Raw genomic sequence first — 13,802 nt, 5'->3', positions numbered from 1 at the left:
TCTACAGACCAGCAAACCACCTTTGGAAATCAGTAACTGTGTGGTGACTAGCTTGCTTGCGTTTATGTAAAGCAAACTTTCAAATTAAAGTGTTTTGTCAGTTATTTGCCTTCAGTGTGTAGCTCCAGACTGCTCGCTGCGAAGCTATACTCTGCTGTATGTTAAGCATCAACATTTGCAGCTTTTAGTCTTATTTCTGACTTGGAGACTCAGAGCAGCCTCACCAACCCCACTCAGCAATCCGAGATGGCAGCGGTGGACATAAAACTTTAGATCTGTGCTGCTGTTGTGTATTTGTGACTCTCTAAATAAGCCAAATGCAGAGCATTGACCAGGTTCTATTCATAAGAGTACTGCAGCAAGTATTGTCCTGCATTGCTAGTGATGCATGAATGTACTACCTTGCCAAGGGAAAAATAAATCCCAATTTTCCAACTTTACTGCTGGAACGCGCTGAAGTGGGGAGTGACGTCACTCCGAGCTCCAGCATCCGACTTCCGAGGCAAATGAAACGCAGCATTTGTTCCTGTGTTGCTGTAACTGTAACATATGTCAGTTTCCTAATTTAGGCAACTTTATGTTGTGGTCATACAGATGCTTGTAGCTGTGTTTTGGTAAGATTTATGCCAAAGCAGTTCAGGTGGGTTTGACTAGCAAGATATATCTATTATTTTCTTCTTGACATCTCCCTGCATTCATTTCATAAAAACCAACACAGCCGGTTTATTTTTGACTTATTTTCTTTTCCATATCTTTTTTCCCTTCGATCTGCAGTCCTGCTCCTACTGGATTGCTTTTTTTTTTTTTAATAAAAACTGGTTGCTTTCTCCAACTTCCACATCCACATCGAGCTCCAGCAGTTTTTCAGGGACCTTTTTTTTAACCCGAATATGACCTTGAAAGAAGTACTACAGCGGTGGTTCTTACAGTAGGAACGTGCTCAAAGATGTGACCCACCCTAAAAGTGCATAATTTGTGCTGTGGAAAAATGGTCTGTACTCAGTTTTATCCTTCATCATTGAAATAGGATGAAGAGGATCAGCTTCCTTCCCACTGACTTAAATCTTAAATCATCTAGCAATTACTTTCTAAATGTAGTTTCCAGAGTAGAAGTTTCTGGAACAACTTCACCTGTTTCTAAGGTGGATGGTAAAAAGGACACAGTCATGACCACGATAAAGGCCATGCACTGACACGTGCTGGGCTAGCAATGGAGTTGTACTATTTGTACAGGTGTTGCTGGACTTTTTGACCTCTCTAAATGCAGTTTCTGCTCCTTAAAGTGAATGCAGTATAAATGATGTTCAAGCTTGACTCTTGCAAAAGTTTCACCTCTGTTTACTTAGCTGCTTAGCAGGTGTGAGAACAGATCAGCAGCAACAGAGCAGGCAGTGAATTAGACAGACAGATTTGGACATCCACAGGCTTAATCACCATGGAGGAGTGAGGGAGGGAGAGAGTCCACTCTGGACTTAGATGTTCACCAGTCATTGATAAAGTGCTTAGCAGCAAGAAAATTAATGAATCCGGCCTGACTGGGGGTGGGGGGTTTGGGTTGGAAGGGGTGGGAGAGAAGGAGGGGGATGTGCAGGGGGGTAATCCTGTTCCAGCTAAATGGCTGATCCCTCTCATTCCTCAGATATCAAATGTCAAAAGTTAAATTAGCCTGCTAGCCTCAGATACGAGTTAACATGCTTTTAAACGGGGCGTGGGGCGGTGATTTCTGTCTCCCCCGGGATGGTGGGCAGGTGCCTTTGAAGTGTCTAATTATCCAACTCCCAGTAAGTGCGGGCAAACTATCTTAATGGGGTTCTCAATGTCTCAATGCCTTGTACAAAAAGGCTCTTAACAACCTCTACCCCAATGTGTAAATGTTTCTTTATGCAAACAGCAACTCATTGCCACAAGATGTTTTGTTTACATAAGAATATTTTAATTACAAATGCAACATGGACACAAGGTTTGCACTAATAAAAGTTGACTGAAATCATTCTCTCTCTCTCTCTCTCTCTCTCTCTCTCTATATATATATATATATATATATATATATATATATATCATTCTATGCTAAAAGGTGGGAAATAGTGGCAGTGGCATTTTGGATCATGTTTGATGTGCTTGAAATTACTGTATTTTTTTTCTATTTTATCCCAGCCGTTGGCTCTGTGTTTCTTTGCTTTGGCTGGATATTCATTTCTCTTGGCGAGCCGTTCCTAATCTGAGTGCCACAGACTTGGTCCGGATCACTCTGGTGTCAGAAGAGGGATTCCAGTGCTGTGGCCCAATGGAAAGCTGGCCCATTCTGGTCTGGTGGGCAGCGTGCCCAGATTCACCCTCGAAGACACACTATCCCACGCAGACACGACTGTGCCCTCGTCTGCCCCAGCACATAATCATTTTATATTGTTGCAGAGGACATTATAAAGGTCTAACAGGTTATGGCTGATGATAGCTGGCTTGTGACAATCTGAAGCAATGCTAATACAGTCTATGAGCCAATCAGAGCACTAAATGGCATCTTTTGCTTTGAAGCCTTGATCAAATGCATCTCTTGGTGTTTGATTCCTCAAAGAATACAGGCCAAGGTGCCCTTTGAGTGAAAAACCTTAAAAGCCATAACTATCCGTGGTCAAAAACGCATCAGTGTGCTTTTTACAGTCAGGGCTTTCAGCTCTCTCACTGCGATGCTCATTGCTCCCTCACAATGTGGCCCTGATGAAATGGTAGTGGGGTTTCGGGCAGCTCTATGGTGGGCCTGTGCCCCTAATGGGTGAATAAGGGGTAGCTTAGGGCAGGCGGAGGCTTGGCATGACACAACCCTGCTGTGAGGCTGATTTGAGGTGAGCGCAGGGAAGCAGGAAGGAGCCAAGCAGGCTTTGATTTGCCCCTCCCCAGCCCCGGGGCCTGGAGGCTGGGACTGCGAGATGCTGAGGCTCTGGGTGCGTCCCAGAAGACCCCCGGCGGCAGAGAGAGCAGGCTGGGACTGCAAGTTGCGGAGCAGGGGGTTGGGGCGTAGGCTGCTGAGAGCCAAATTGAGATGTGGGAGTCGTCAAATTTGCCTAGATGAATATTGAAGAGGGCATTTGTGGACGCTGTGTGGGAAATCAGCAGCCGACAATAGACTGCTAACCAGGAGAGGGAACATCCTGACCTCTCTCTGCAATTCGTCCAAACATCAATCACACACTGATAGTTAAATAATGTACCACCGCGGATTCACTCTGCAGAGACAGAATCAAACATGAGTGCAGAGTGAGAGGGAGTGAACTTTTATATTTGCTGAACTTCTCCAGACATTTAGGCTGGGGGATTGCTAACTATCCTGCCTGCAGATGTCAGAGTAATGACCTCATTCTGCCGTCTGACATTTAGATTTATTTGTTAATAAGTTGCTAGAAAGTCAACCTTTTAAGGCAGATGCAGCAAGGCTCACTAACCTTCACATAATGCATAACTGAACCTTGTTCTGCGGAAGGCCCTGAGCTCCTTGTGGCGTTGAGCCTATCAGCCAAGAAGTTGATCAGAAAAATACCTCACACAATTGCAGTAATCCCCGGCGCTCTTGCTGTTGGGTTTGGTAGAGCTTGAGCGGTCTCTCTCTCTCCCTCGTATTTCAGCCTGCACTAATCGTGAATGATTCCCTCTGTCTTTAGCTCCAGTGCCAGGGCCGGTGAATCAGGTACATAAGCCTAAGCTGCTTGGAGAGGTAGTCTTATTAAACTCTAGCCAGCTGCTGGAATTTTTCTTCCCCCTCTCATTGTTAATTGGGGAGTCTTGAGTCTTTCCCGGGAGTTGATTTGCAAGAGAAAGAAAAAGGGAGCAAGAGATTATTGCACAGGAGGAGAGGCGCTTTGAAGAAGTGTTTTGTGATTTCACCGTATATCCTCCACTCCTCTTCTCCTTGTTCACTCTCCATGTGCTCCCCAGCCAAAACTTGTTTGTGCCACTGACAACAGTGCTTTGAGAAGTTCGAAGGTGGAATACAGCGTATGTCTGGCTTTGGCTCAGAGGTACAAGAACATCTTTTCTGATATTTTAGGCTTTTACAAAAAGCGGTGACTGGGGGAAGAGCTGCAGTGCGCAATGGCCCTTTTCACACCCCTCAAACATACATGACCCAGCTTCGGAGACTCTGAGTTCAAGCTGGAAGGCAAATCGGATGGTTGGGAGTGAAGGACAGATTGGCATGTGGAGGAACAACAGTTCTTGTTCTTAACCTCTGCCTCTAGAAAACGCCTTCAAAAACAACAAGCCAAGGGTTTTGTTTCACTTTCAATTTCTTTGAATTAGCTGGGCATCCTTAACTTTAGCTCCCCCTTGTCCCAGAGCCCAGCTCTCAGAGGTATTGGCCCCACTCCATATCTCATTATCTCTTTCAAAATTTCATTTTGTCATTGCATCCACACGCTCTTTTATACTGCCATATTAAAGGCCATGCATAGGGTTTTCTTGAAAGGTATTTGAACCAGAATCCTACAATAGACACCCCAGACAAGAGGAAAAAAGGGAGAAACCTGGGTTTTAGGATTTAATGAGCGGCTTGCTGGGGGTGAAAGAAGGATAGAAACCAAGTGAGTGAGAGCAGTACAGAGTGCATTTGTAGAGGGTCAGAGAGAGAGAGAGAGAGAGAGAGGAGAAAGAGTAGTAAGGGAGGAAGAATGCAGGAATGGAGCACCAGGTACCATTATAGTGGCAGAGAAAGCTCCTGAAATACTAGAGCTGGGGCGTGTGCTCTGATCAGGACGGCAGTGAGCACAATTACCTTCTTTTCAAATCCTTCAGTGACACTGCGGGAGGAAGGAGGACTTTGAAACTTGAAAGGCAGGAGCTCGCTTTCAACCTCAAACGCGAGCAGGAAAGGGCTCTGAAATTTGTTCAGTGCTCCCCATCCACCATTAGCTTGTTTCTTCCTCTCGCCTCCAGGCATTTAAGCGCTTTTTGAAAAGATGTTAAGAAATTCAATCACCATAGAGAGAGTGGGATAGTTCTTTTTTCTGTTTTTTTGAGAGGCATGCTTTCCTCTGGTCCACAGAGGACCGGCCTGCTGCTTTTGTGTTGGGCTGAATAGACCTGCAAACTGGTAGAGGACTGGATGCGGCAACCATGGGAAAAGAGAGGGAAATAAAAGAGGAATGAAAAATGAGGGAGGGAAAAAGGGAAAGGGTCTGCTGGGCTGATGGTCAGAGTTGGAGAAGTGTTGCGGGATTGAACTTTTCAAAGTTGCATGTGTTTACCTGTGTCTTCTCTGTCTTCATTAGCCCATTTTTGACAGATGCTGAACATGTTAGAAGGATACAAGAAGTTTCCACCCGCAGGTACAGAAGAAAAACCTTACTGCAGACTCGCTCTCTTCCACTGAGGAGTCAAGGAGTCAATTGGCCCTTGTGCTGCAGAGTGTTTGTTTAACTATTTAAGGTCCTATGAACTGATGTAATGAACTCCCTTTAGGTGGTATATGGTAGAATGATGAAACCCTCCCGGGGGCTTGCTAGGATGACTGGAGGGGGGATGGTAGTACTGTGACAGTGCTGTGATTGAACTATTAGTCGCTTGACCTCCCTTGAGGGAGAAAGACACATCTGAATGGTGGTGGGGGTCACTGAGAAAGTAAAAGGAAAGAAAAATACAGGACAAGAAAGATCGAGGACAGGGAGAACAGCACTCGTTGAAATACTGAGCAAATAGCAATTTGAAGTATATACATTTTTTAAAATAAGCAGTTGAGCCTCCTTTGTAGTTTTTCATAAGTTTAAGCTACACCATGCACGCCAAGCCCCAGTGATGAATGTATTTATAAAACATCAAATATATGTGTGAAAGCAAGAAAACAAGCTCATAAATATGTAGACGGTTTTTACGTTCCCAGATGTAATGCTAGATTTTCTGGATGTAAAAGAATTGAGCGTACACGGTAGGAGCCTGAGCTACACGCAGCCGCACGCTCTGCCCTTCGCATGGCTCGCTCCCTGCATAGTTTACGGTCTCGACTTCCTCAATTCATGTCAGGAGTTGAACCCAATTCTGAAATCCCTTTATGTTAATATTGCGCTTTGCAAGCGCAGACCTATTAATCCAGCTTTAACCGTACAAGTTGCATTATTCCCTTAATAAGATCACTGGCTGTGCAGTATAGGATTAAATACTTATATCATAACTGACACTGTCATTTCCTGGGGATGAGAGCGCCTTGCCTCTCTGGTTGTCAGTTCCGCGTTAAGAATCCTTGAAACTGCTGCCAGTGCTGCGCGAGGGCACGCTGGTCCAAACGCAGGTAATGGATGTGGGAGAGTGATGGGAATAAAAGCAGGACCCTTGGGTTGCTCCTCCTGCTCCACCTCTCTCAATCTCATTCTCCTTTTCTGTTTTTCCTCTCTTAACCTCCTCCTTTCTGATTGCTTCTCTTCTTCTGTGAAGTGCTACAGCTCTAAAGCAGCCCTCTTCACTCCTTAAGGTAGTGCTCTTTAATCTGGCCCTCTCCTCTGTTTCTAATTGGCAGTTGGATGCTGTTGGGTTGCAGTACATAGTGGGGGAGCCGCTCACACTGTTAGGCTGCTAATACCGCAGTACCTCTGGCGCCAGCGCAACAGTATTTTGCCAGGTTCTCAGTGAGCAATGTTAATGCAAGAAAGAACACTGGAGCGTACTGATGACCAGCACCCTTAGTGGTGAAATCGTAATTGCGTATAACCAGGGCTGAACATGGAGACCAGTGGGCAACACAAGCTGGGGTTTAAGGATTTGGCTCAGGGCAAAAAGCAAGGGCTTGCACTTGTTAAATGATCTGACTAAAGAACACAAAGAACCACTTTTTAAAAAATATATTTTTTTTATCTATAACATACACATGCATTCAGTCTCAATTCAAAGCAACAGCTAACAAGGCACTCAAGTCTCTAACATCAAGTGTTTATGTACTGTTATGGAAGATCATCTGGAATTAACAGGCTGTGCAGCAGAAACAAGGTTTTGATCCTTTGTGTGGTGCAAAATGTCAAATATAAACACAGCAATGCTGAAAATAGGCCACGTATGAACAATAAAACGCATGTAAGGCAGTCTGTTTACCCATTTAATGTGTCACCAATGATTTTACAGAATTGCCCACTAATGTACCGCAGTGGAGTTAACTTAAATATCCCAGTTCAGTCAGTCCGTCAGCATCATGATGTTCAGGATTTATTTATGTGCTCCTTTTTTTTCAAGATTAAATGAACTCAGTTGAAAAAAAAAAAAAAGACATACTTTCAATGGTATGTCGCTTTATAACTTAGTCTCTGTGGTATCATACTACAGAAAGGGCTAATACCAGGTCAGGAAGCTAACTGACCCTTATATGTGTCATCTCAGAGGTCAAGCCAAGGGGCCAGAGGTCACGTCTTTCTGGTGGAGCTTAGCCCTTGAACTTAGCTCCACATTTATCCGCTTCATACAGCATGCCAAGGAGCTTTCTCCAGAGGGCCTCCTAATTTTCCCCTTAGACACAAATAAAAAAGATAAAAAGATTTAAGTTTGAGAACAGAGAGTGAACGGTGGGGGTCGGGGGAGAATGGAGACTGAAGCAGGGTGGGGTTGGTGCAGCCAATAACGCTTGTTAATGGGCAGCTTGGAATGCTGACTGAAAGCCTGAGTTGTCTTCTTCATGGGAATCCATTTTTATGTGAATTTAAGCACTTATTCAGCTGAACGAGTTTGGGATTTTTTTCCTCCATGGTGTTGTTTGCGCATACACCGGCTGCATCTAAAACTCTCATATTTAGGGCTGAAGGAAGGCAGATTTACACCCATAATACCCAGTAGGTTTCAGGTGTGCAAAGCTGATCTCCGACACCTCCCTTTCTCAGCTCCTCAACTATGTGAGCAGACTTCCTCACTGCAGCATTTATTCTGATATCTGTTTAAAAGAAAAATGTGTCGCTCCTTGGTTTCCCCCTTCAAAATTTCTAACATGGGATTCTCCTCCTGTCTTTCTCTCTTTATATCCATGCAGAGGACGAGAGTTCAGGCACGCCTTACCATCGTGAGAGGCGCAATGCCATCAGCTCTCAGGTCCCGACGCCTGGCGCCCCGGACAGAAGCATAAATGAAGAGCCCTCTACCTCCACGGACGAACGCCCTTCCCTGCTCAAGAAGGAGCAGCACAGTTCCCTGCCCCATCTGGCTGACCATGCACTGCCATACAGAGGCACACTGTTTGCTATGGACCCCCGCAATGGCTACCTAGACTCACACTATCGTAAGTCCACTAGCCACAAAGAGATTATTAAATTATAAAATGGTAAGCTTGTAACATATAAAGTTAAGAAGCTACACAGCTCCTCAAGGACAAGGTCTGTAGTGCCCCAAATGCTGAGGCCAAGTTTTCCTTTTTTTACTGTAGGTGAGAGGCGGGACTGCCTGATGCTTGATTAAGTCTGACAGATTAGCCCTTCTCTTATGCTCACTCTCTCCTCTGCACACAGATACAGACACACACTTGTGAACGCATGCACGCACGCTTGTCTTGTGTTGTGCTTGGGAAGTTAGTATGGGGAACGGCCAGCATAGCTTCTTAATTCCCTCATTAGGGGCCTGTCTGAACACAGTACTCCGTTTTCTCTCATCAACACACACTTCAAAGCCCCAAAGCAACACAGAGTCAAACTTCACCACCCCCTACTCTGCCTCTCTGTCTCTCTGGGACTCAGAGACTGTGTGAGAGAAAGGCAGAGAAAGAGACAGAGAGGGAGAGAGAACGACTCACAGAGAGGAATCCCCAGAGAATCGGGTGAAGGAAGGAAGCTGTGGCTTGAGTGAAATAGTGAAGATAATTCCAAGCAAAGGTGAGATACATAGCAGTGGTTAGATAAAATTTAAGCTGGAAAAGGATGTTAAATCTGGTGGCCAGGACTTTACCTGCAGACAAGGATTTCATGTGATAGCTTGTTTAGTTTGGTTATATTGGTAGTGAAAGGGAGCAGGTGGAGTGCAAAAGAAGGATTTTAATCCAGTAGCAGTAATGAAAGTCCAGTGGACCCCAACCTTACTGTAACTCCATTTATTCAGCCACTTCATTAACTACTGCTCCATCGTGCTCGGGTGCATGAGAGTCATCAAGGTGCCTCTTTAAGGTAAAGGTTACTTAAAACCAGGCAGTTCTCTGGACAGAGCCCTCAAGGGCAGAACATTACTGCCCATTACATCCTGACCTAACTCAGCAACACTGCCACTTCTCATTTTATGTATGTGTGTGGGTATGTGTGAAGGAACTCTGGTGGTTCCAGACCACTGAAGCCTTGGGGTAGGAGTCAGGAAGGTGGGGGCTGGTGTAAGTCTGGGGCTTGAGGTCATGTGGAAAAGTCACAGTCTTGAAATGGAGAGTTCAAAAGCAGCAGGAAAAGTCAAAAGGGCCATAGAGCTTCAAGAGGCTTTTTTTTTTTTTTTGTGCACGAGGAATCGAGAGGCTGGAAGATTGCAGTCTTATGAAGCAGAGTAGAGTGGAGGACTGTGATGCCAGCGATGTTGGGATGTATAGGCATGGTGCACAGAGATTTTAGTCTCCCTCTAGAGCAAGATTCAAGTCTTTCGATGTTAAAGACAAGGATTTACTATGTTTTTCTGTATGTGTGTGTGTGTGTGTGTGTGTGTGTGTGTGTTGTATATCTTCAAGTTTTCAGGTGTTGACCAGGACAAATGAGCAGTTTGCACATCATCTTGGGATCTGGGAAATTATCACAACCATGACAAGAAGATTGTTTAATAAACTAAAACAAATTTGCCAGAATAACACAAATATTTAAGAATTACACACACACACAAAAAAAGACAGTTTATTACCAGTGTTCAGTGAAAACAATGATGAGGACAAAAAAAGTTCCTGAAAACATAAAATGTGAATAACTTCTGGTGTTTTTATTGATGCTTCTCTGATCTTTCCTGCACTCAGGAAGACCTGTGATTTGAGATGAGAGCATTGCTGTGTAAAACACCTCCTCCTGGCCCCAGGTGTTGAGGACATGGGGAGTCCCTGAAGGCAGCAGTCCCATTCTGTCTGATTGAACCCAGTACCAGAGCTCAATCCCCATGAGCTTCGATGGTCTGAGGGTCAGCAGAACGAAAGGGGTCCCCTTAAACCTCTGGCACCCCCCCCTCTTTGGCTGCTTTGAACCAGGAGGCAGTAGCATCTGTCGCCACTCCTGCACCACAAGGTGTAAAAAGCTACCGGCTCCTGCTCTGGTTTCTGGTTCAATACACAATTGAGCACACATATTTTACACACACACATACTTAGTTCTCCTGTGGCAGTCCCTCTCTATGAGGGCTTTGTCACCTCCTTAATTCATCCCAGGTGTGTGCGTGTGTGTGATGGAGAGAGGGCCCTAAGCCGTTGTGCTGTGCTTGCACAGCGCTCCACGGCGTGCAGCAGACAGCCAGGTAAATCCGATTACTCTTACCGCTAGTGTGTGTCAGTGCTTAATGTGCCTAAATGCGATGGCACCTGCAGCCTCCCCACACCTGGCCAATGGGTCGTTAATGTGGTGGCGAAGCTCTGGGAGGTGTGGGAGTCGAGCAACCACAAGAGAGCAAAAGGGGGTTTATCTTCAGGGCCCTGTGCTCTGAGTAAATCTGTGCTATTCACCCAGACTTGTGATCTCCCACTCTTCTTATGTCCTTGGCCTAAGTCTGTGTTTACTCTGGTTTTAACACCCACTTCAGTGCAGAAAAGAGGAGGCACCAAGGCAACATTGCTCCTATTGTTAGCATTAGCTAATCGTGGTGATGCCTGAGTCTTAGCCGCTTTTCTTGGGCAAACACTGGATAAGAGTCCATATCCTTCTTACCACAACACTAATACATGAGGCTTTGCTGTGGGATAAGGAGAAAGGATTGAGATGAGGATTAATGAGGGAGAAGTCTTTTTTTTTAAGATCTTAATTGTGAAGAAGTGTGAATGGGATGCACGGTGCTGACATCTGTTTATATTGTGTGCTTATTAGCCGGTCAGTGGTCGTGCAGCAACACTTGCTGGCGACGCATCCCTGCACCCTCCAAAGGGATCCTCTTATTTTTTTTTTTTTTAAAGTTTCTCATCTTGCCCTTCTTTGCCAGCCCAAACACATCTATGGAGGGACTTAAGATGTATTCTTTTCAATGGCTTTCTTACAAATGTTGAAACTGCTCTGAATGGTTAATGAATGCAACCAGAGGAAAGTAAATTTGCAAAGCTTTAGAGGCGATGCTTAAGAATTTCGGCCCTGAAGTGAGATGTTTCGCAGTTGTACTGTATCTAGTAGGGGCAGACCAGGCACGTCAAGTGTCTTCAGGCTGTGATGGCTAACTATCAGTTCAATAGTCTTCAGTTTAGCTCCTTAAAAATCCCTAGCATCCCCCCACACCAAAGCCTTGCTGTCCTTGACTCAACTCAGAAACCAACTGAGCTAAGCAAAGGCAGTGGAGGTATGGATCTTTTGGCCGGAGGATTCCTGTTCTCTGAGCCTGGTCAAAGGTGACTGCTGCTTGGATCATACCGCCCCTGTGTTTGGAGAAAGCTACTGCGAACACTGAGCCGCGGTGTAAAACCTATTCCAGGGTTTTGTGGTGTAGCGGGGGTGACGGGTGTCAAGTCACAGGGGTTAAACTCTGAACCGCTGCACCAAGCTGATCTCAGGTCTACTCGGCTGTAACACGTCAGCCGCTGCCCAGGCATTATTCTGCCTGCCTTCGTATCAAAATGCAGCTGACCACTGAACTGAATTAGGTGGCTGTCATCAAACTGTACGTGATCCACACAACAATGGCCCTGGCCTCTGTACAGTTAATTACAGTCCTTGGTTGCTCACTTCATATAGACACAGGGCCTTTCTATACGTGGCGAAAAGAGGTAGAACTGTGCACTATATAGTGTAAAGTATAAAGTGTGTGTAAGAGGAAAAAAGTATCAGAGTGCTCTCAGAGAACAAACTTTTTGGTCTCTTGTTAGTTTAAATGTGACAACAGGCTTGGATGCAGGTTCAAACATTCTCCCCCTGCCCCAAAGAATTGGGGAGTACAGAGGAGAGCCTGGGGTGGGAGGACACGTGCCTGTTTCAAGGGTAAGTGTTTGTCTTTGTGATTGTTTCAATATTGGCTTTTTGAGCGCGGTGGCATGGTGTAGTCCCCCAGTGGTGCGCCGGCACAGAGAAGCCTGGGGCACACTGCAGGCAATGGAAAGGGATCCCTTCCAACCACCTCCTTTCATCAAAAAAGAACAAGATGGGCCTGTGCTCTGCTGTGGCCCCTTGGTCCAGCACACCAGGGATAATCAGATGATCCCCTTTTATACAGCTTATTAGAGGCATCTCGCGCCGTAAGATAGGCAATATTCTCACATGCATGTGCCTCTTTGTAGTTCTTGATGATTTAAGAGGGTTAAGCGGAGTTTGAAGTGCTTCAAGAATGCACTTTCATACCATCTTAAGGTCATGTGGTGCTCTTACCACAAAGCTGATGTGTGTGTGAACCACATATCTCTGAATAATGGCAGTTCTTATTAACAATGACAAGATTAAATGTGAAGGGGCTAAGAAGACTTAAGAAGAATTTCTAGAGGACTGAAGACGTTCTCAGTGTTTCTTAGTATCACTGGAGCAACATCTGCCAGTGTGTTTAACTTCTTTTCAAATGTGATTGGTTAATCAGTCAATTCACAGATGCAAGCAGGAACAATAGCACTTTGTCGATGGAAAGGCTTAAAGTGAAGATTTGTTGCATCTTGTCCATCCAAAAGGAGAATAAACAGCAGCAAACCCCGCTGGCACCAGTAACATTATGCACTAAATTATGAAAACAAGAAGACTAAATACTTATGAGGGCTTCTCCTCAACTCAACTCTCTGGTTAAAGCCACAGTATGAGCTTTTTTGCTCTACTTTAAGTTACCCCGTAGCCTCCAGTAGGATAGAGTCTGATATATCCAAATCTCATCGCTCTTTTTTGTATTTGCATTCCTCTCACATAGTGGCAAAGATAAGCACCCTTATCCCTTCAGCCAACAACCCGTATCTTGCTCTTGTCTCTGGAGGGTCACAAGTATATATTGTTCTACATGAAGAAGAGGCTGATGAACATAGTATAATTAAAATGTTTCTAGCAGCCTGGTGAAGTGCAAGATATCGCTGGAGAGAGGAGAAAGAGGAAGGGAGCCACGGCTGAGTATGAGGGTATAAGTAAGACAGAGGGCTAAGAAGTAGAGAGAAGAGCCAGAGAGAGTGGAGGGGGAGGTGGAGGGGGGGTGTAACAAAGCAGAAAATGAAGAGAGACATAAAAGAATGGGAGCTCAAGGAGGTCAGGCCCATCACAGGCTTTAGTGTTGCCTTCAAAGATGCCTGGGACAGGTGGCAGCTCCAGACAATCTCGCACCACAGAGCAGCATCCTCTCAGGACGAGATAAGGGATTCCTCCATCCAGGCACCCTCCTCCCACCTCTCTTGCACGCACACACTCCCCACCTCCCTCATGCCCACCCCCTCCCCTTCTTCCCATCTCGGGGTTCTCCCAGACGGGCTGCTTTGATGTGGCTCAGTGTGAGCGGGCAGCTGTAGGCCACGGGGCTGCAGCAGCGCTGCTGGGCCACTGGGCCAGCAGACCGTTGGGATCCGACTGGAGCGCAGCTCAATCAGCGGGGCTCTCCGGTGCCCGGCACTTTCAGGTCTCATTAAAGCGCTCCGGCAGGGTTAATCCTCTTTAAGGTTTACATGGGCCTCAGTTTGTCTCTCTGCCCAGACTGAGGGAACCCCTGGGCGCCACCTGCGTGACAAAGACTCAAATCACTGTGACACAACTTCCCTC

At 45.7% G+C, this 13,802-nt stretch overlaps 1 protein-coding gene across 2 annotated transcripts in view; it reads left to right on the top strand.

Moving 5' to 3' along the window:
* The window catches only part of gli3 (GLI family zinc finger 3), a 94,432-nt gene that overhangs the window by 28,074 nt on the left and 52,556 nt on the right, over positions 1–13,802 (top strand). For both annotated transcript variants that reach the window (XM_030756664.1, XM_030756663.1), the window contains one exon: positions 7,988–8,233. In XM_030756664.1, coding sequence (XP_030612524.1) covers positions 7,988–8,233 — 246 coding nt within the window. The remainder of the gene's footprint in view (positions 1–7,987; positions 8,234–13,802) is intronic.

Source organism: Archocentrus centrarchus, chromosome 20, assembly GCF_007364275.1.
Source record: "Archocentrus centrarchus isolate MPI-CPG fArcCen1 chromosome 20, fArcCen1, whole genome shotgun sequence".
NCBI classification, from domain to species: Eukaryota; Metazoa; Chordata; class Actinopteri; order Cichliformes; family Cichlidae; genus Archocentrus; species Archocentrus centrarchus.
This window is presented reverse-complemented; position numbering and strand designations above follow the sequence as displayed.